The sequence below is a fragment of the Oncorhynchus nerka genome, linkage group LG25 (assembly GCF_034236695.1).
Source record: "Oncorhynchus nerka isolate Pitt River linkage group LG25, Oner_Uvic_2.0, whole genome shotgun sequence".
Classification (NCBI taxonomy): Eukaryota; Metazoa; Chordata; class Actinopteri; order Salmoniformes; family Salmonidae; genus Oncorhynchus; species Oncorhynchus nerka.
The window spans coordinates 57,727,619-57,751,228 of record NC_088420.1 but is presented as its reverse complement, the minus strand read 5'-3'; the positions used below and the strand labels follow the sequence as shown (position 1 = coordinate 57,751,228).

Here is a 23,610-nt window from a genome sequence, read left to right as displayed (position 1 = left end):
CGCTAGTGCGCTATGGGACAAGAACATCCCTGCCGGACAAACCCTCCCCTAACCCGGACGACGCTGGGCCAAATTGTGCACAGCCCCATGGGTCTCCTGGTCGTGGCCGGCTGTGACAGAGCCTGGACTCGAACCCCGAATCTCCAGTGGCACAGCTAGCACTGCCTTAGACCACTGCGCCACTCGGGAGGCGTGTCGTCAAACTTGATGGTTGAGTTGGTGTGCATGGCCATGCAGTCACGGGTGAACAGGGAGTACAGGAGGGGGCTGAGCATGCACCTTTGTTGGGCCACTGTGAAGAGGATCAGCGTAGTGGAGGTGTTGTTTCCTACCTTCACCACCCGTCAGGAAGTCCAGGATCCAGTTGCATAGAGCTGGATTCAGACCCAGGGCCCGAGCTTAATGATGAGCTTGGAGTTGTAGTCAATGAACATCATTCTTACGAAGGTATTGCTCTTTTCTAGATGGGATAGGGCAGAGTGCAGTGCAATTGCGATTCCTTCATCTGTGGATTGATTGTGGCGGAATGCAAATTGCAGTGGTTCTAAAAAGGTAAGGTGAAGATGATATGATCCTTACCTAGCCTCACAAAGCACTTCATGATGACGGAAGTGCGAGTTATTGGGCGATAGTCATTTAGTTTGTCCCTGTACCCAAGAAAGTGCAGGTATCCAATGGTGGGGACAGCAGACTGGGATAGGGAGAGATTGAATATTTCCGTAAACACTCCAGCCAGCCGGTCTGCGCATGACGTGGCTAGGTATGCCATTTGGGCCCGGCAGCCTTGCGAGGGTTAACACTCTAAAATGTATTACTCCCATCAGCCACGGAGGAGGAAAGCCCCCAGTCCTTTGGGAGCAGGCCGCGTCGATGGTCCTCAAAGCGGGCAAAGGTGTTTTAGCTTGTCCGGGATCAAGACGTCAGTCTCCGCGACGTGGCTGGTTTTCCCCTCGTAATCCATAATTGTCTGGAGCCCTTGCCACATACTGAATTGCGACTCCAACTCTCTGTACTGATGTTTTTCCTGTTTGATTTTATGTTTTTATGGAGAGCATAACTGGACTGTTTGTATTCGACCATATTCCCAGTCACCTGGCTGTGGTTAAATGTGGTGGTTCGAGCTTTCAGTTTTGCGAATAGTGCCATCTATCCACGATTTTTGGTTTGGGTAGGTTTTAAATCATCAGTGGGAACAACATCCCCTATACACTTCCTTATGAACTCTGTTAGTGTATACATCAATGTTATTCTGAGGCAGGCCAGAACATATCCCAGTCCACATGATCAAAACAATCTTGAAGCATGGATTCTGATTGGTCAGACCATTGTTGAATAGACCTCAGCATGGGTACTTCCTGTTTGAGTATCTGCCTATAGGATGGATCAGAATGGAAGTCGTGATCTGATATGCCGAAGGGAGGGCGGGGTGGGCCTTGTAGCCATCCTGAAAGTAAGAGTAACAAATGGTTGAGAGTTTATAAAGCGTGAGTACTACAGGCAATTGGTTGATATACAGTGGGGAGAATAAGTATTTGATACACTGCCGATTTTGCAGATTTTCCTACTTACAAAGCATGTAGAGGTCTGTAATTTTTATCATAGGTACACTTCAACTGTGAGAGACTGAATCTAAAACAAAAATCCAGAAAACACATTGTATGATTTTTAAGGGGCAGTATTTTCACTTTTGGATGAAAGGCGTGCCCAGAGTAAACGGCCTCCTACTCTTTCCCAGATGGGAATGTATGCATAGTATTATTACTGGTGGATAGAAAACACTGACGTTTTTAAAACTGTTTGAATTATGTCTGTGAGTATAACAGAACCCATAGGGCAGGCAACTTCCAAACAGGAAGTGGAAATTCTGGGGCTGGTTGATTTTTCAACTCATTGCCTATTCACATCCCAATAAGATATGGATCTGTTCGCACTTCCTACGCCTTCCACTAGATGTCAACAGTCAGTTGAACATGGAATGAAGCCTCTAGTGTGATGTGGGGCCGGATGGGAGGGGAATGAGTCACTGGTCTGGCAGAATGCCAGTTCCTGGTTACGCGCAGTACTCATATCTTCATGTGTTCCATTACTCTGTAGTCAAAAACGAATGCTCCGGTTGGAACGTTATTTGATATATATATGATAATAACATCCTGAAGATTGATTCTCTACTTAGTTTCTCTACCAGTTTATTCGACCTGTTTTCGTCCGAGTTCGCCTGGACCGGCGCCAGCTTTTGGACATGTGAGCTAAACGTGCTAGCAAAAGTAGCTAATTGGACACTAGTAATGGACATTATCGAACAAAACAACGATTTATTGCGGAACTAGGATTCCTTGCACTGCATTCTGATGAAAGATCATCAAAGGTGAGGGAATATTTGATGTAATTTCGTATTTCAGTTGACTCCAACATGGTGGAGAGCGCCGTCTCAGATTATTGCATGGTATGCTTTTTTTCGGAAAGTTTTTTAAAAATCTGACAGTGGTTGCATTAAGAACCAGTATCTTTAATTATATGTAAAACATGTATCTTTCGTCAAAGTTTATGATGAGTATTTCTGTTATGACGTGGCTCTCTGTAATTACTCCGGATAATTTGGAGTCATTTCTGAACATGGCGCCAATGTAAACCGCGGTTTGTGGATATAAATATGCATATTATCGAACAGAACATAAATGTATTGTGTAACATGATGTCATATGAGTGTCATCTGATGAAGATTATCAAAGGTTAGTGATTCATTTTATCTCTAATTCTGCTTTTGTGACTATCTTTGGCTGTGAACAATGTCTGTGTTTTTGGGGGTATTTGGTGGTGATGTAACATAAATATATGTTGTGTTTTCGCTGTAAAACATTATAAAAACCGGACACAATGGGTAGATTAACAAGATGTGTATCTTTCATTTGCTGTATTGGACTTGTTAATTTGTGAAAGTTAAATATTTCAAAAAATATTTTTGAATTTCCTTCGATGCCTTTTTCAGCGGAATGTTGGGGGGAGGTTCCGCTAGCAGAAACTGTGTCCTAGACAGGTTAACAAGTGCAATACACCAAATGAAAGAAACTTCTTGTTAATCTACCCATCTTGTCCAATTTCAAAAAGGCTTTAGAGCGAAGCACAACATATGATTGTTAGGTCAGAGCCAAGTCACAAAAAAACACCTTTGATTATCTTCGTCAGATGACACTCATAGGACATCATGTTACATACATGTATGTTTGGTTCGATAAAGTGCATATTTATAACCAAAAATCTGTTTACATTGGCACGTTACGTTCAATAATGTTTTGCTTCCAAAACATCTGGTGATTTTGCAGAGAGCCACATCAATTTAAAGAAATACTCATAATAAACATTGATAAAAGATACAACTGTTATTCACAGAATTAAAGATATACTTCTCCTTAATGCAACCGCTGTGTTAAGATTTCAAAAAAACTTTACAGAAAAAGCAAACCATGCAATAATCTGAGTACGGCACTCAGATATAAGCCAAACAGATATCTGCCATGTTGGAGTCAACAGAAGTCAGAAATAACATTATAAATATTAACTTACCTTTGATGATCTTAATCTGAATGCACTCCCAGGAATCCCAGTTCCACAATAAATGTTTGATTTGTTCGATAAAGTTCATCTTTATGTCCAAATACCTCCTTGTTGTTAGCGTGTTCAGCCCAGTAATGCAAATTCATGACACACGAGCAGACAAAGTCAAAACATTCTCTTACAGTCCGTAGAAACATGTCAAACGAAGTATAGAATCAATCTTTAGGATGTTTTTATCATATCTTCAATAATGTTCCAACTGGAGAATTCAATGGAACTCAAGCTAACTCGCACGTGAATGCGTGTCACGAGTTCATGGCACTCTGCCAGACCACTGACTCATTCAGCTCTCATTCCCCCCTCCTTCACAGTAGAAACCCGAAACAAGGTTCTAAAGACTGTTGACAGTCTAGTGGAAGCCTTAGGAAGTGCAATTTGACCCCATAGACACTGTTTTCGATAGGCCAAGAGTTGAAAAACTACAAACCTCAGATTGACCGCTTCCTGGTTGGATTGTTCTCAGGTTTTCGCCTGCCATATGAGTTCTGTTATACTCAGACATCATTCGAACAGTTTTAGAAACTTCAGTGTTTTCTGTCCAAATCTACTAATAATATGGATATATTAGCAACTGGGACCAAGTAGCAGGCAGTTTACTCTAGGCACGCTTTTCATCCAAACGTGAAAATGCTGCCCCCTATCCCAAACAGGTTAATCAGAACAACAGTTTTCAGCTGTGCAAACATAATTGCAAAAGGGTTTTCTAATGATCAATTAGCCGTTTAAAATGATAAACTTGGATTGGCTAAGAAGTAGCTATTGGAACACAGGAGTGTTGGTCGCCTCTATGAATATATTCCAGCTACAGTTTCAATAGTCATTTACAACATTAATAATGTCTACACTGTATTTCTGATCTATTTGATGTTATTTTAATGGACAAGAAATGTGCTTTTATTTCAAAAACAAGGACATTTCGAAGAGACCCAAACTTGAACGGTATTGTGTGTGTGTGATATCTTTTTCACAATGATTGGAAGATAACATTTTGACCCTCAAATGGTATACTTATTTTTTTAATTTTAGGAACAGCCTCCAAGATCTGATGCTAAGGGAGGATTGATAGATTTCCAATCGAATGAAATCCTTCTGCGGGCTAATGGAGGCAATGGCATGCAGAGCTGTCTGTCAGAGATGGATTGTTTGGTACTCCGACTTTATTTAAAACTGCAACTTTATTTAAAACCCTTTCTGAAGCATTTGATATATAGTAAAATAAGTCAAATGTAAGTGAACTGGAGAATACTCAATCTCTGAAATTCCAGTTGAAGTTTGCTGGTTAGGGGAGTAAATTTCTCATAATGGAGGGAAGACGAGGTATATTGGTGATATTGGACCCCTAAATATTTAAAGCCAGACTTGGACATATGAAATGGAATAGTATCCCGTTGGAATTTGTAATGCTAATTCATTAATAGGAAAACATTCACTTTTTGAGAAATTAAATTTATAACCCGACAACACACCAAACCTACGCATTAGGCCCACTACCACAGGGACACACTTCAGGGTCTGAGATGTAAGTAATCTGCATACAAGGAAACTTTGTGTTCCAGTCCCCATCGGTAGATACCACGTATTGAGGGTGTGGCCTTTAGCATGATGGAAAGGGGTTCTATCACCAGGGCAAATAACAGAGGGGACATTGGATATCCACGGCATGTGGCCCTTGATAATGGGAAATACTGTGAACAAAGTTTTTTTTCCTAATTACTGATGCCTTGGGTAATGAGTACAACCGTCCGACCCAGGAAATTAAGTTCGCACCAATGCCAAATTTTCCCATTTACAGAGAATAAATATTCCCATTCTACCCTGTCAAATGCCTTCTCCGCATCTAAAGAGAGAACTACTTCAGGAACGTCCGAAGATGCAGGAGAGTATGACATTAGGCAGACATCGAATGTTAGAAAAGGAGTGTCGACCCTTAATAAACCCTGTCTGATCTGTTCTGTCTGTCATAGTGGATTCTAATCGAGAGTCAAGCAATTTTGCTAATACTTTTGCATTTAAAAGTGAGATCGGTCTGTATCCGTTTCAAACATTTCAAGCAGGTGGTGGTGGAGTTTGGCATCAAACATTGTAGAATTCAATTTGGTTAGCAATTTTCCACTTTGCATTGCTGTTATTGAATTAATAATCTCCTCTAACTGCAAAGCTAGATCCATTCCCTCTCTTCTCTGTATTAAGGGTTGGAGTTTCCAAATTGTCAAAATCATTCATAATTGAATTGTCTTCAGGTCCTTCTGATGTGTATAGATCATAATACACATTTGATAGTAGTATTGATTTCAGAAGGACTACTTAAGACACCTGAGATGTTGTGAATTTGAGGGACCAGCTGTGAGGCAGATTTGCACTTGAGTTGATGAGCTAGAAGTCAACCAGCCTTTTCCCTATATTCTTAAACAGAACAAGTAGCTGCAGCTCAGCCTTATCTGTGGATAGTAAATTGTTCTGAGTTTGAAGACTCAGCCTTTGTAAAGTTCTGGTGATGGAGAGGCGGAATATTGTTGGTCTAATTCAAGAATTGCATTGATTCGCTGTTTTTAATTTTCCGTTTGTTGAGAAATAGGAAATTATTATTAACAACTTTAAGTGTGTCCCAAAGTGTAGATCGAGAGATCGGTTCGGTTTTATTTGTTTCAATAAAGACAGCAATTGCATTTGATAGAATGGTGCAGAATAAATTGTTTGAAAGTAGGTTAAGTCTCCATGTGGGGGTCTGTATAGTTCAATGAGAATGAGAGGTCGAGCGACAGAGTAGCATGGTCACTAATAACAATGGCAGAGTATTCTACTTAACAGAGGGGAGAAGAGCTTTATCTACGAAGAAGTAGTCTATTCTAGAATAGGAGTGGTGCACATGTGAAACAAAAGAGAATTCTTTGTTACTAGGAAAAAGTAATCTCCATGGATCTACAAATCCTGCCTAGCTTATAAATGCAGACATAGCGCTGGACATTTTGAGGGAGATGATGATCTAGGGTTTGAGTGGTCCAAGACCTGGGTGGATCACACAATTCAAGTCGCCTCCAAAAATGTAATAGAGATTGGGCAGCAAAGAAACAAGTTGGTTAATGCAATCAACATTATCCCAATTGGGAGCATAAACATTTACAATTTAAACAGAGGTGTGAAAGAAATAACCAGATACCATAACAAAACTCTGTGCATCTGAGACTGTCAGCAGCAGTAAATTGTACTTTCTTATAAATAAGTGTTGCTGTTCCCCTTGCCTTAGCATTGAATTTTGAATGGAATATTTGTCCTACCCAATCTTCAGTCTACCATGATCTGCTGTGTTTGGGAGAAACTCTCCAAATACAGGTGTGCCAAGCTTGTAGTGTCATACCCAAGAAGATTAGAGGCTGTAATCGCTGACAAAGGTTCTTCAACAAAGCATTGCGTAAAGGGTCTGAATACTTAGATGTCATATTTCAGTTTTTATTTTTGTATATATTTGCACAAAAAAACTAACTGTTTTTACTTTGTCATTATGGGGTATTGTGAGTAAATTGATGAGTAAAAACAATTTAATCCATTTTAGAATAAGGCTGTAACGTAACAATGTTGAAAAAGTGAAGGGGTCTGAATACTTTCCCGAATGCACTGTATATACAGTAGAATATTAGTGAAGACATACTATGAAATAACACACATGGAATCATGTAGTAACCAAAAAAGTCTTAAACAAATCAAAATATATTTGAGATTCTTCAAAGTAGTCACCCTTTGCCTTGATGACAGCTTTACACACGCTTGGCATTCTCTCCACCAGCTTCATGAGGAATGCCTTTCCAACATTCTTGAAGGAGTTCGCACATATGCTGAGCACTTGTTGGCTGCTTTCCAGTTGAATGCATTCAGTTCTACAATTGACTAGATATTCCCCTTTCTTTCACTCTGCGGTCCAACTCATCCCAAACCATCTGTTGGGTTGAGGTCGCGTGATTGTGGAAGCCAGGTAATCTGATGCTGCACTCCATCACTCTACTCCTTGTTCAAATAGCCCTTACACAGCCTGGAGGTGTGTTGGGTCATCAGACAAAGGGACAGATTTTTACCGGTCTAATGTCCATTTCTGGTGTTTCTTGGCCCATGCAAGTCTCTTATTGGTGTCCTTTAGTAGTGGTTTCTTTGCAGCAATTTGACCCATGAAGGCCTGACTCCTGTAGTCAGTCTCATCTGAACAGTTGATGTTGAGACGTGTCTATTACCTGAACTCTGTGAAGAATTTATTTGGGCTGCAATCTGAGGTGCAATTAACTCTAATGAACTTATCCTCTGTATCAGAGGTAACTATGGCTCTTTTCTGTGGTGGTCCTCATGAGAGGCAGTTTCATCATAGCGCTTGATGGTTTTTGCGACTGCACATTTTTGACGTTCTTAATTTACACATTGACTGACCTTCATGGCTTAAAGTAATGGTGGACTGTTATTTCGCTCTGATTATTTCAGCTGTTCTTGCCATAATATGGACTTAGTCCTATTTGGTAAAAGACCATCTTGTGTACCAACCATACCTTTTCATAACATAGCTGATAGGCTCAAACACATTAAGAAGGAAAGACATTCCACAAATGAACTTTTAACAAGGCACACCTGTTAATTGAAATGCATTCCAGGTGACTACCTCATGAAGCACCAACTGTCAGAGCAGCTCACAGATTACTGCACCTGTACATAGCCCACCTATAATTTAGCCCAAACAACTACCTCTTTCCCTACTGTATTTATTTTATTTATTTTTCTCCTTTGCACCCCATTATTTTTATTTCTACTTTGCACATTCTTCCACTGCAAATCTACCATTCCAGTGTTTTACTTGCTATATTGTATTTACTTTGCAACCATGGCCTTTTTTTTGCCTTTACCTCCCTTATCTCACCTCATTTGCTCACAATTGTATATAGACTTGTTTATACTGTATTATTGACTGTATGTTTGTTTTACTCCATGTGTAACTCTGTGTAACTCTGTGTCGTTGTATCTGTCGAACTGCTTTGCTTTATCTTGGCCAGGTCGCAATTGTAAATGAGAACTTGTTCTCAACTTGCCTACCTGGTTAAATAAAGGTGAAATAAATAAAAATCTGGTTGAGAGAATGCCAAGAGTGTGCAAAGCTGTCAAGGCAAAGGGTGGCTACTTTGAAGAATCTCCAATATAAAATATATTTTGATTTGTTAACACTTTTTTTGGTTATCACATTATGCCAAATGTATTATTTCCTAGTTTTGATGTCTTTACTATTATTCTCAATGTAGAAAATGGGTGTCCAAACTTGACTGGTACTGTATGTGTGTTTTTATATATATATATATATATATACACACTGTATTTATTCTCCAGACTATGACATTGCTCGTCCTAATATTATATATTTCGTAATTCCATTATTATTACTGCCCTGTTGAAGCTAGGAACACAAGCATTTTCCCACACCGGCAATAGCATCTGATAAATGTGTATGCGACCAATAAAATTAGATTTGATTTGAAATGTTTCCACAAAATTGTGACTAGCTCCAAATGGTGTTTTGACATCTGGATAGTTTGATTAAATAAATGTTTGTACTGATTTCCGTTCATTTGTAGATGTGTGTGCATGTGAAACATCAGTGTGGAGACAAATCTTCCAATTTGAAATAAAGTAGTTTTGGTTGAAATGAACCAAACTGCCTTTTCAAGTGAACCTGGATGTACATTTTTGGAACTTGGTATGAAAGTGTCCTAAAAAAGAGCTTTGCCTTCCTTTGCAGAATGCTGATCTGAAGAAGCAGCTCCACGAACTTCAGGCTAAGATCACAGCGCTTAGCGAGAAGCAGGTATTTCAGGAGATGATGCTGACACAACACAATGCTGTCCCAGGTTGCCCTACATGAGAGCAGACACACCAATATTGATATGCGTTTGAAACACATGATTTTTATAAATTAAAATGTGTAACCAGTTGGTCCTTTTAGACAGACTAATTTGTTTCTTTAAACATCATATTTGAAGATACGCACAAATTAATCATGTATGTTTATTTCTTTTAAGGCTTTATAAATCCCAATGAGTAATTTGTCACTCCCTCGGTGCAGTCCTGTGTGCATGGGCAAGTGAACACGGAATAGACACGCACACAAACATACTGTTTACACAGCTAATGTCTTGTGATGGATGCTCTGAGGCCGAAATGAAAGCACATTATTTGGAATGTGTGTTCTCTTCCCAATGTGCTCTGTCTCTGTTAGCAGTATTCTGCCCACTGTGAGGCTCACCTAGTGTGACTTCCACAACGACTTGTTTTCCTGCTGCTTTCTCCATTCTGTCAAGGGAGCTGACTAATCAATGTGGTTTGTGACACACTGACTGTTCTCTGGAACAATTCAAAGAACATGGTATATATTCAATATATAGAGTGGTGGCTCTTTTAGTTAAAGGGATACTTCGGGATCTACTTCCCCAGAGTCAGATGAACTTGTGGATCCCAGTTTTATGTCTCTGTCCAGTATGAAGGATCCGATACCCATAGACTTCCAGCCATTGCACTAGTTAGCATTGGCTTGCAATACTACCGATAACGTCCTTCATACTGGACACAGAGACATAAAAATGGTATCCATGAGTTCTTCTGACTGGGGTAGTAGATACTTTTTCTTGCCACTGTATGTGAACCCTTTGGAATTACTTGGATTTCTGCATACATTGGTCATCAAATTTGTTCTGATCTTCATCTAAGTCACAACAATAGACTAACCTAGTGTGGTTATAATAGCACACATTAGTGTATTCAATATAGACATCATTTAAACATTCACAGTGTAAGTTGGAAAAAGTATGTGAATCCCTAGGCTAATGAGTTCTCCAAAAGCTAATTGGCGTCAGCTAACCTGGAGTCTAATCAATGAGACGAGATTAGAGATGTTGGTTAGAGCTGCCTTGTCCTATAAAAAACACTAACACAATCTGAGTTTGCTATTCACAAGAAGCATTGCCTGATGTGAACCATGCCTCAAACAAAGGAGATCTCGGAAGACCTAAGATTAAGAATCGTTGACTTGCATAAAGCTTGGAAGGGTTACAAAAGTATGACAAAGCTCAATGAGGTTAAGAAGAGTGTCAGCTAAAGACTTAAAGAAATATCTGGAACATGCTAATGTCTACGATTCGTAAAACACTAAACAAGAATGGTGTTCATGGGAAGACACCACAGAAAAAGCCACTGCTCTCCCAAATTCTGAAGTTTTCAAAAGTGCACCTGAATGTTCCACAGCGCTACTGGCAAAATATTCTGTGGACGGATTAAACTAAAGTTGACTTTTTTGGAAGGAACACACAATACTATGTGTGGAGGGGAAAAAAGCACAGCACACCAATATCAAAACCCCATCCCAACTGTAAATAATGGAGAAGGGAGCATCATGGTTTGGACTGCTTTGCTGCCCCAGGGCCTGGACAGCTTGCTATCATCGACGGAAAAATTAATTCCCATGTTTAGCCTAACATTCTCCTGCAAAATGTCTTTATATCTGTCCGCCAATTAAAGCTCAACAGATGGGTGATGCAACAGGACAACGACCCAAAACACAGTAGTCCTGACTTCAACCCGATTTGAGATGCCGTGGCATGACCTCGAGAGCCGTTCACACCAGACATCCCAAGAATATTGCTGAACTGAAACAGTTTTGTAAAGAGGAATGGTCAAAAAATTCCTCCTGACTGTTGTGTAGGTCTGATCCGCAACTACAGAAAACGTTTGCTTGAGGTTATTTCTGCCAAAGGAGGATCAACCAGTTATTAAATCCAAGAGTTCACATATACTTTATCTACCCTGCACTGGAAGTGTTTACACGGTGTGATTAATAAAGACATGAAAACGTATACCGTAATTGCTGGACTATTTAAGCGCACCTGAATATAAACTGCACCCACTGAATTATTAAAAAATATGTATTTTGTACATAAATAAGCCGCACATGTCTATAAGCCGCAGGTGCCTACCGGTACATTGAAACAAATGAACTTTACACAGCCTTTAACCTCTTGCCTCTACTTGGGACGCTTGCGTCCCAACTAGAGCTCTGGAAATGCAAATGCACTACGCTAAATGCTAATAGTATTAGTTAAAACTCAAAAGTTCATTAAAATACACATGCAGGGTATCAAATTAAAGCTACACTCGTTGTGAATCCAGGCAACAAGTCAGATTTTTAAAATGCTTTTCGGCGACAGCATGAGAAGCTATTATCTGATAGCATGCACCAATACACTGCAACAGAAAAGCACAGCAGGGGACGTAAACAAAATAATTAGCATTTCGGCGTTACACAAACCGCACAATAAAATAGAAAACAGTCATTACCTTTCACCATCTTCTTTGTTGGCACTCCTAGATGTCCCATAAACACTATTGGGTCTTTATTTCGATTAAATCGGGCCATATAAAGCCAAGATATCGTTATATGTAGACTGTGTGATAAACGAAAAAAACAGCGATTTCACAACCTAACGTCATTTTTTAAAATTCAAAAAGTAGACTATAAACTTTCACAAAACACTTCGAAATACGTTTGTAATGCTACTTTAGGTATTAGTAAACGTTAATAAGCGATAAAAATCATCCATAGGCGATGTAGAAATCATTAGCTGTCGTCTTGGAAAAAATTTCAGGAGAGAGCTCTTCCGGAATGATCTGGGCGGAGACCGGAGGTAAGTCGTGCCCCTCTTTCAGTTCAACCAAGAATCAAAGATGATTCAATTCACAAGACTCTAGACAACATGGGGATGCTGTGGGAGTTGAATGCTCGGTCTTATCTAATTCGGCTCACTGTTAACAATTGCTGGAAGTGGCGCAAGGATATTTATTTCCATTTTCTGTGATCAGGTTTTCCTGCGCTTTCCGATGTTAACGCACGTTATGTAATAGCCACAGTCGTGATTTAACCAGTTTTAAAAACGTCCGAGGGTTTCCTATCCACACATTCTAACCATATGAACGTACTATATTCCTGGCATGAGTAGCAGGGCGCTGAAATGTTGCGCGATTTTTAACAAAATGTTCAAAAAAGTAGAGGGTCGACTGAAGAGGTTAAACGACACACGGCTTGTAACAAATTAAACAGTGGCCTACCAAGAAAGTAATTGGTCACTATCTTCCTCCTCCTGTGCACTGAAACCACTGAAGCCATCTCCTTCGGTGTCGGAGTTGAATAGCCTCAGAATTGCTTCATCCGATGTTGGATCGTTTTCATTGTCGCTCTCGTCACTTTCATCCGGAGGCAAATACCCCGCTGAGCTCATGCTGCCCCTTCAACACGCAGCAGTCCAGCCTTTCGAAACACGTTGATGATAGTGGATTTTTTGACAATGCTCCACGCTGTCAGAACCCACTGGCAGACTTGACCATAAGTTGCTCTTCGCATGCAGCCCGTTTTAGTGAAGGATTTCTCCCCACTTGTCATCCAAGCCTCCGACTGAACAAGGAGCGCCACCTTAAATGCACGATTTACACTGATGTCGAGTGGCTGCAAATACTTTGGGCCATCTGCTTTTCTTCCCTCTGAAAGCTGTTGTTGTCTTTTTGCACTGAGTCAGTTCCTCACGCTGCTTTCCAACGTCTTATCATCGACTCATTAAGGCCAAGCTCCCGTGCAGCAGCTCTATTTCCTTTTCCAACAGCCAGATCGATCGCCTTCAACTTGAAAGCTGCATCATATGCATTTCTCAGTGTCTTTGCCATGATGAGGGTGACAAAATTACTACCGTAATCAGAATGATGGGAAGTTTGAGCGCGCTCGATTTACGTCACATTATGTGACGGTGCTCAGTTTTTTGGCGGCATGAATCTTGTGAAAGCGGGAAAAATCCATAAATTAGCCGCGTCATTGTATAAACCGCAAGGTTCAAAGCGTGGGAATAAAGTAGCAGCTTATAGTCCGGAAATTACGGTAATTGTTTGTTATTAGTTTAAGCAGACTGTCTATTGTTGTGACCTAGATGAAGATCAAATTTTATGACCAAAGGGTTTTTACATAAATACTTTTTCTTGCCACTGTAAATGGCCTAATTGCCAAAATCACAAAGTATCCCTTTTACGTTCCAGGCTGTATCACATCTGGCCGTGATTGGGAGTCCCATAGGGTGGCGCACAATTGGCCCAGCGTCGTCCAGATTTTGCTGGGGTAGGCCATTGTAAATAAGAATTTGTTCTTTAACTGACTTGCCTAGTTAAATAAAGGTGAAAAAAATGTGTTTAGTGTTGGGCTGTCCAAAAAATTGGATCTTGGTCGACCGAAAATGTTTCTTTTGACCAGTCTAAGGTGTACTTTTCCTTATGTAGATGTAACAGTATAGACTTTACGTCTGTGCCCTCGCCCCGACCTGGGCGCGAACCAGGGACGCTCTGCCCACGTCAACAGTCACCCTCGAAGCATCGTTACCCATCACTCCACAAAAGCCGCGGCTCTTGCAGAGCAAGGGGAACCACTACTTCAAGGTCTCAGAGCAAGTGACGTCACCGATTGAAACGTTATTAGCGCGCACCACCGCTAACTAGCTAGCCATTTCACATCCGTTACACTGACACACCTTTAATAAAATCAACTATATGCATTGAGCTTGTCTGAGGGTTTAAGCGCACTGTGTGATGAAATAAGACGCACATGACTCAAAAGAGGGAGCCAGAGATCAAGATAACCAGAAGAAAAAAATCCTTAACCTGACCCAATCATCCTTCTCCTGCTGGCTTTCTAACGTTACACTCCTGAAGTTGCTGGTAATAAGCTACATGAGTAGTCTGCAACTTTTTCTCATGTGGAATGCCAATTTATCTTACCATTTCCACTGATCTGCGTGCAAGTTATGATTTTCATGGAACAGTTGAATTTGTAATGACGTCTTCGTATCTCAATCATTGTCGTGTTTAATCAAAATGAGATCTAAATTAAAATGATTCAAACCTAAAATAACTTATATTGCCATCTATGTAAAAAAAAATAGCTTGCATTAAAGCCAACAAATAAAAACATTACAGCCTGCAGGCAGAAAATATCCTGATTTAATAGAGAGAACGATTTATTTAAGTTCTTTCATCACATTCCCAATGTGTCAAAAGTTTACATGCTACCAAATACTAATTGAGTCTATTGCCTTTAAATTGTTTAACTTAGGTCAAACGTTTCGGGTAGCCTTCCACAAGCTTCCCACAATAAGTTGGGTGAATTTTGGCCCATTCCTCCTGACAGAGCTGGTGTAACTGAGTCAGGTTTGTAGGCCTCCTTGCTTGCACATGCTTTTTCAGTTCTGCCCACAAATGTTCTATGGGATTGAGGTCAGGGCTTTGTGATGGCCACTCCAATACCTTGACTTTGTTGTCCTTGAGCCATTTTGCCACAACTTTGGAAGTATTCTTGGGGTCATTGTCCATTTGGAAGACCTATTTGCGACCAAGCTTCAACTTCCTGACCGATGTCTTGTGATATTGCTTCAATATATCCACATCATTTTCCTTTCTCGTGATGTCATTTATTCTGTGACGTGCACCAGTCCCTCCTGCAGCAAAACACCCCCACAACATGATACTGCCAACCTCGTGCTTCACGGTTGGGATGGTGTTCTTCGGCTTGCAAGCATCCCCCTTTTTCCTCCAAACATAATGCTGGTCATTATGGCCAAACAGTTCCATTTTTCTTTCATCAGACCAGCGGACATTTCTCCAAAAAGTACAATCTTTGTCCCCATGTGCAGTTGCAAACCGTAGTCTGTCTTTTTCATGGCGGTTTTGGAGCAGTGGCTTCTTCCTTGCGGAGTGGCCTTTCAGGTTCTGTTGATTTTAAAGGACTTGTTTTACTGTGGATATAGATCATTTTGTACCTGTTTCCTCCAGCATCTTCACATGGTCCTTTGCTGTTGTTCTGGGATTGATTTGCACTTTTCATTCATCTCTAGGAGACAGAATGTGTCTTCTTCCTGAGCAGTGTGACCGCTACGTGGTCTCATGGTGTTTATACTTGCGTACTATTGTTTGTTCAGATGAATGTGGTACCTTCAGGCGTTTGGAAATTGCTCCCAAGGATGAACCAGACTTGTGGCGGTCTACACGTTTTCTTTTTTTTTGAGTGCTTGGCTGATTTCTTTTGATTTTTTTTTCCCCCCATGATGTCAAGCAAAGAGGCACTGAGTTTGAAGGTAAGCCTTGAAATGCATCCACAGGTACACCTCCAATTGACTCAAATTAGGTAAATTAGCATATCAGAAGCTTCATGACATTTTCTGAAATTTTCCAAGCTGTCAACTTGTATGTAAACTTCTGACCCACTGGAATGGGAGTGATCAGTGAATTATAAGTGAAATACTCAAAGCAATTGTTGGAAAAATTACTTGTCATGCACAAAGTAGATGTCCTAACCGACTTGCCAAAACTATAGTTCGTTGTCAAGAAATTTGTGGAGTTGTTGAAAAACGAGTTTTAATGACTCCAAGCTAAGTGTATGTATAAACTTCAAACCTCAACTGTATATACACTGCGCAAAAAAATAATGGGAACACTAAAATAACACATCCTATATCTGAATGAATGAATGAATGAAATATTCTTATTAAATACTTTTTTCTTTACATAGTTGAATGTGCTGACAACAAAATCACACAAAAATGATCAATGGAAATCAAATTTATCAACCCATGGAGGTCTGGATTTGGGGTCACACTCAAAATTAAAGTGAAAAACCATACTACAGGCTGATCCAACTTTGATGTAATGTCCTTAAAACAAGTCAAACTGAGGCTCAGTAGTGTGTGTGGCCTCCACGTGCCTGTATGACTTCCCTACAATGCCTGTGCATGCTCCTGATGAGGTGGCGGATGGTCTCCTGAGGGATCTCCTCCCAGACCTGGACTAAAGCATCCGCCAACTCCTGGACAGTCTGTGGTGCAACGTGGCGTTGGTGGATGGCGGGAGACATGATGTCCCAGATGTGCTCAATTGGATTCAGATCTGGGGAACGGGCGGGCCAGTCCATAGCATCAATGCCTTCCTCTTGCAGGAACTGCTGACACACTACAGCCACATGAGGTCTAGAATGGTCTTGCATTAGGAGGAACCCAGGGCCAACCGCACCAGCATATGGTCTCACAAGGTGTCTGAGAATCTCATCTCGGTACCTAATGACAGTCAGGCTACCTCTGGCGAGCACATGGAGGGCTGTGCGGCCCCCCAAAGAAATGCCACCCCACACCATGACTGACCCACCGCCAAACCGGTCATGCTGGAGGATGTTGCAGGCAGCAGAACGTTCTCCTCGGCGTCTCCAGACTCTGTCACGTCTGTCACGTGTTCAGTGTGAACCTGCTTTCATCTGTGAAGAGCACAGGGCGCCAGTGGCGAATTTGCCAATCTTGGTGTTCTCTGGCAAATGCCAAACGTCCTGCACGGTGTTGGGCTGTAAGCACAACCCCCACCTGTGGACGTCGGGCCCTCATACCACCCTCATGGAGTCTGTTTCTGACCGTTTGAGCAGACACATGCACATTTGTGGCCTGCTGGAGGTCATTTTGCAGGGCTCTGGCAGTGCTCCTCCTGCTGCTCCTTGCACAAAGGCGGAGGTAGCGGTCCTGCTGCTGGGTTGTTGCCCTCCTACGGCCTCCTCCACGTCTCCTGATGTACTGGCCTGTCTCCTGGTAGCGCCTCCATGCTCTGGACAATACGCTGACAGACACAGCAAACCTTCTTGCCACAGCTCACATTGATGTGCCATACTGGATGACCTGCACTACCTGAGCCACTTGTGTGGGTTGTAGACTCCGTCTCATGCTACCATTAGAGTGAAAGCACCGCCAGAATTCAAAAGTGACCAAAACATCAGCCAGGAAGCATAGGAACTGAGAAGTGGTCTGTGGTCTGTGGTCACCACCTGCAGAACCACTCCTTTATTGTTTCTTGCTAATTGCCTATAATTTCCACCTGTTGTCTATTCCATTTCCACAACAGCATGTGAAATGTATTGTCAATCAGTGTTGCTTCCTAAGTGGACAGTTTGATTTCACAGAAGTGTGATTGACTTGGAGTTACATTGTGTTGTTTAAGTGTTCCCTATATTTTTTTGAGCAGTGTATATTTCTGTACCAGTCAAAAGTTTGGACACACCTAATCATTCAAGGGTTTTCTTTATTTTTTACTATTTTCTACCATGTAGACATCAAACTATGAAATAACAGATATAGAATGATGTAGTTACCAAAAAAGTGACAAATATATTTGAGATTCTTCAAAGTAGCCACCCTTTGCCTTGACAGCTTTGCACACTCTTGGCATTCTCTCAACCTGCTTCATGAGGTAGTCACCTGGAATGCACTTCAATTGATGTGTGCCTTGTTAAAAGTTTATTTGTGTAATTTCCTTCCTTAATGCGCATTAGCCAATCAGTTGTGTTGTGACAAGGTGGGGGGGTAGAAGATGGCCCTATTTGGTGAAAGATCAAGTCCACATTATGGCAAGAACAGCTCAAATAAGAAAAGAGAAACGACAGTCCACCATTTCTTTAAGACATAAAGAACGTTTCAGTCACATAATCCATCAGGCGCTATAATGAAACTGGCTCTCTTGAGGACCGCCACCGGAAAGGAAGACCCAGAGTTACCTCTGCGGCAGAGGATAAGTTCATTTGTTACCAGCCTCAAAGTTTCAGCCCAAATAAATGCTTCACAGAGTTCAAGTAACCGACACATCTCAACATCAACTGTTCAGAGGAGACTGTGTGAATTAGGCCTTCATGTTTGAATTGCAGCAAAGAAACCACTACTAAAGAAAACCAATAAGAAGAGACTTGCTTGGGCCAAGAAACCCGAGCAATTGACATTAGACAGGTGGATATCTGTCATTTTGGTCTGAGTCCAAATTTGAGGTTTTTGGTTCCATCTCCCGTGTCTTTGTGAGACGCAGACTAGATGAATGGATGATCTCCGCACGCCTCCACAATCATCATCAATCCAATTGAGATAAGTTGGACCGCAGAGTGAAGGAAAGCAGCTAACAAGTGCTCAGCTTATGTGGGTACTCCTTCAAGGGAACTCCTTCAGGCATTCCAGGTGAAGCTGATTGAGAGAATGCCAAGAGTGTGCAAAGCTATCATCAAGGCAAAGGGTGGCCACTTTGATTTGATTAACACTTTTTTGGTAACTACATGATTCCATATGTATTATTTCATAGTTTTGATGTATTCACTATTTTTCTACACTGTAGAAAAAATTAGAACAAAGAAAAAACTCTTGAATGAGTAGGTGTTAACAAACTTTTGGCTGGTTCTTTATATAGACAGTGCTTTCGGGAAAGTATTCAGATGCCTTAACTTTCCAGATTTTGTAACGTTCCCACCTTTAAAAAAAAATGGATTAGATAAATAAAATTCCTCAGCGATCTACACAAGATACCCCATAATGTCAAAACAATTTACATAATTATTCAGACCCTTTGCTATGAGACTCGTAATAAAGATCAGGTGCATCCTGTTTTCCATTGGTCAATCTTGAGATGTTTCTACAACTTGATTGGATTCCACCTGGGGTCAATTCAGTTGATTGGACATGATTTAGAAAGACACACCTGTCTATATAAGGACCCACAGTTGACAGTGCACGTCAGAGCAAAAACCAAGCCATGAAGTCGAAGGAATTGTCCATAGAGCTCCGAGAAAGGATTGTGTCGAGGCACAGATCTGGGGAAGGATGCCAAAAATGTCCGCAGCATTGAAGGTCCCCAACAACACAGCGGCCTCCATTCTTAAATGGAAATAGTTTGGAATCACCAAGAATCTTCCTAGAGCAGGCCACCCGGCCAAACGAAGCAATCGGGAGAAGGGCCTTGGTCAGGGAGGTGACCAAGAATCCTATGGTCACTCTGACAGAGCTCCCCTGTGGAGAAGGACATCCATCTCTGCAGAACTTTATGGGAGAGTGTTCAGAAGGAAGCCACGCCTCAGTAAAAGGTATGACAGCCTGCTTCGAGTTTGACGAAAGGCATCTAAAGGACTCTTAGACCATGAGAAACAAGATTCTCTGGTCTGATAAAAACCAATATTGAACTCTATGAATGCCAAACATCATGTCTGGAGGAAACCTGGCACCAGGCCTATACGGTGAAGCACGGTGGTGGCAGCGTCATGCTGTTAGTTTGTATTTTAACAACAGGGACTGGGAGACTCGTCAGGATCGAGGGAAAGATGAACGGCGGAAAGTACATAGAGCTCCTTGATGAAAACCTAATCTAGAGCGCACAGGACCTCAGACTAGAGCGAAGGGATCCCCTTTCAACAGGACAACAAACCGAAGCACACAGCCAAGACAAAGCAGGAGTGGCTTCAGGACACTGGAGGAGATTGTTTCTTTTCTAGGACGTGGGAGTGGCCATTCAGTGAAGGAAGAGCACTGCACATTCGACAAGTCTTAAAAGGCCCAGTGCAGTCAAAAACGTGAAATCCTGTGTGTTATATATATTTCCACACTGAGGTTGGAATAATACTGTGATATTGTGAAAATGATAATGTCATTTTAGAGTAAAAGCTGTTTGAAAAGATCGCCTGAAATTTCAACCTGTTTTGCTGGGATGGTGTTTTGGCCTGCCCGGTGACATCACCAGGCGGTCAATTAACCTCGCGCAACATTTCAGCGCCCTGCTATTCATGCCAGGAATATAGTACATTCATATGATTAGTGTGTGTGGATAGGAAACACTCAGACGTTTCCAAAACTGTTTAAATCACGCCTGTGCCATTTACAGAACGTGCGTTTCCGTCGAATAGTGCATGAAAATCTGTTCACTGAAAATGGAAAAATATATTCTTCCGCGCTGACAGGCAATTGTTAAAAGAGAACAGAATTACATAGAGCCGAGTTTTCATTGGCTACAGCGTCCCCAGCTTGTCTAGAGTCACGTCATTTGTTGCGCAATTGATTCTTGGTCTAACCGAAACAAAGGAACTCCTTTCCTGCTGTCCCCGCCCAGATTTTGGTTCGACATTTTGAAGAGAGCATTTTCTCCCTAGGCAAGCTATTAATTTCACTTCGCCCCCTGAGGATTTTTATCGCTTATTAACGTGTACTAATACCTAAAGTTGCATTACAAAAGTATTTCGAAGTGTTTTGTGAAAGTTTATCGTCGACTTTTTGAATTTTAAAAAATTACGTTACGTTATGAAATGCAATTTTTTTTTCTTTACTCGCGACGGAGTCGTAGTTCGATATCTAGGCTATATATGGACCGATTTAATCGAAAAAAGACCCTAAATTATGTTTATGGGACATCTAGGAGTGCCAAGAAAGAAGCTCGTCAAAGGTAATGAATGTTTTATATTTTATTTCAGCGTTTTCGTTTGCGACGGCGAACGCAAAATCTGTCGTTTTAAGTGAAGTTGCAGTATTTTGAGGGTGCATGGTATCAGACAATAGCTTCTCATGCTGTCGCCGAAAAGCATTTTACAAATCTGACTTGGTGGATAGATTCACAACGAGTGTAGCTTTAATTCAGTATATTGTATGTCAATTTTAATGAAAGTTTGAGGTTTATCAACCTCCATGGTGGCGCTCTTGAGCATTTCTGCTGATTGTGGTCCCCACTTCGGTACCACGTCCTTAACAAGTTAATAGACCAATAAGTAACAGAGTTTCAAACCTCTCTTCCAATAACGGCTAGTTTCCACCTCCAAACTCAGACCACTCCCAGACAGTCCTAGCTAAATTCTTGTTTTAGAAATTGCTCTTTGCTAAGAAGCTATTTGTATTTATTTTTGACCATTTCACAGTAAGGTGCTTAATTGTTACCCAGACATGATTTGATATTGAGATCAAAACAGCTGCATTTAACATTTATGTCATGCTAGAACAGCCAACTGGTGACATGTCTGTTACACGTTGTAGATGTCGGTGTCTTTGGTATTCTTATAGATGGCTGTGGCCTTTTTCTCCGCTTGTGGGTGGTAGGTGATAATTATCTCAGCTCACAAATTTAGTAGGCATACCTCACCAGCACTACTCTTCTTCTGTCTCACTGAGGAAAGACTTTACAGTTTACACCTGTGCTGCACTGGGCTGCAGTGTTGCTAAGCAACAGACTCATCATGTTTCTGGAACGGAGTCTGCATGTTTGTCTGCGCATGCTGACCTGTTGTGTTACTAAACCACTCAGGTGTACTTTGATTTATTGCGGTCGATAGGCGTCCCACTGATATTCCCGTCACCTCTCAGGCAATGAGCTCACACTCACACTCGCGCACACACACACACTTGACACTTGGCGGAGTCCAGTCCAACAGGGCTAGTGTGCTTTTCAGGTTTTACCTCTAGAGCATAATGGAAGAACAAATGTTATATGAAACTTTAACTGTTACTTATAGACTTGAATTGCTTAGAATAAACCATTAGACTCCAAGACAGGAAGCATGTATAATGACTTAGCTGGCTATGGGCTGGTTATGACTCTGTATCTTCTGTATATTGGGTATTTTGGTGTCGGAGATGGGCGATGTCTGAAGTAGCCAGGCTGTAGTAGGCCTATATGTGCTATATGGACTATGTGCTGGATTTTATCCCTGCAGATAAGAGCTTCCCTCCCTCTGCATCCAGCTGAGCCCTCCTGGCCGGGGTCTAACAAAGGTTACTAAGGAGCTCAAGTGTAGCTCTCAAGTGTCTGAAATGGGCTCGTCCTGTAATCACATCTTTGAGGGTTGCCCTTCGATGGGCTAGTATTTATACTCATCCAACCAGAGATGCTCTTTCCCCCAGATTTCCCTAGAAGGGCTGTCTTGTTTGCAGTTGTTGATTTAACAGTATTTAGGGCTGCCCCATGCCAGGTCCTGTTAAAAGGACGAACACAGTAAACCGTCTGATTTAAACAGTAGCCAAGGAAAAAAAGCAATCTTGATTAACATGGAAATGGGCTTTTTGGCAGGAAGACCTAGCCATGTCTCTCTGAAATGGTCTCATAAAGAACTGCCAATAGACTGACGCATGAAAGGCAGAAGAGGGATTTGCTGAATTTCCCCCTTTTTCAGATGTGCCCTGCTAAACCACATAAGGAGCATTCCACTTTTCAGTAATGGCCATGTGCTAACAGCTGACCTTACTTGTCATAATATGGTCATAACACCTTCATAACACATATATTTACACCTGTTGTGACATATTGCATTATTTTAAGGCTAGTTGTCACAGCTACATAAGTGTCTCAACCCACATTTTATGCAAAATGATTTTTTCCCTGCCAAGACGTTTCATTTAATTTTTCTTAACTTTTTCATACGCGAGTTCCAAATATCTCTTAACGGTCGCCCCAGCGTGAGTTGTTTTATGCACGTCATGTCAGAATGCACTCACTGTTAACACTCTCTGCGTGCTAATTATCTGTAGGCTATGTTTCAATCTATCAATTTAAAATGTTCTAATAAGTTGTATTTTCTAACAGTTTGAATTGAGGTGTGTTCTGCCTCCTCATTAATTCACATTGAAGTAGCCCATTTCAGTGTTGCGGACAATTTATGTTTGAGGCTTTACTGAGCTGGTCAAATACCCCTCTTCGGTCAAATACCCCTCTTCGGGGAGAGCCTTTCCCCATTTTTTTCCCCTGCACATATGCGGACATTTGCGCAGTCTTGCACGAACTGGCACATTTTCTGGCTGGTGCTCGCATTGCCTCCATTGTTTTTCTTACAAATAACTTTGGACTTAAATATGGCCGCTTGTGTTATGTCAATATTTCCTCAGTTAGCGCTAGGACTAATGTAGCTTACATTGATCGGTTTGGATGATTGTGTATGCTGTTCCTACTTCTGTGAATGTCTGAACATTGCATCCAAAAATAAACTTGTCACATTCAGGACATAACTTTGTAAGGACTGTGTTTCTGTAAAAGTGTGGCTAGCTCAAATGCTGACCGTTGCGTTAATCGAAGCTGGATGTTCTAATCAAACCAGTTTGAGGTATGCTGCAGGAACCACTGTAGAATGATAACACCCGTTGTTGGTTC

General features: G+C 41.3%; 1 protein-coding gene across 5 annotated transcripts in view; it reads left to right on the top strand.

The window, feature by feature from the left end:
• The window catches only part of LOC115109729 (PHD finger protein 21A-like), a 109,263-nt gene that overhangs the window by 20,790 nt on the left and 64,863 nt on the right, over positions 1-23,610 (top strand). For all 5 annotated transcript variants that reach the window (XM_029635009.2, XM_029635006.2, XM_029635008.2 and 2 more), the window contains one exon: positions 9,374-9,439. In XM_029635009.2, coding sequence (XP_029490869.2) covers positions 9,374-9,439 — 66 coding nt within the window. The remainder of the gene's footprint in view (positions 1-9,373; positions 9,440-23,610) is intronic.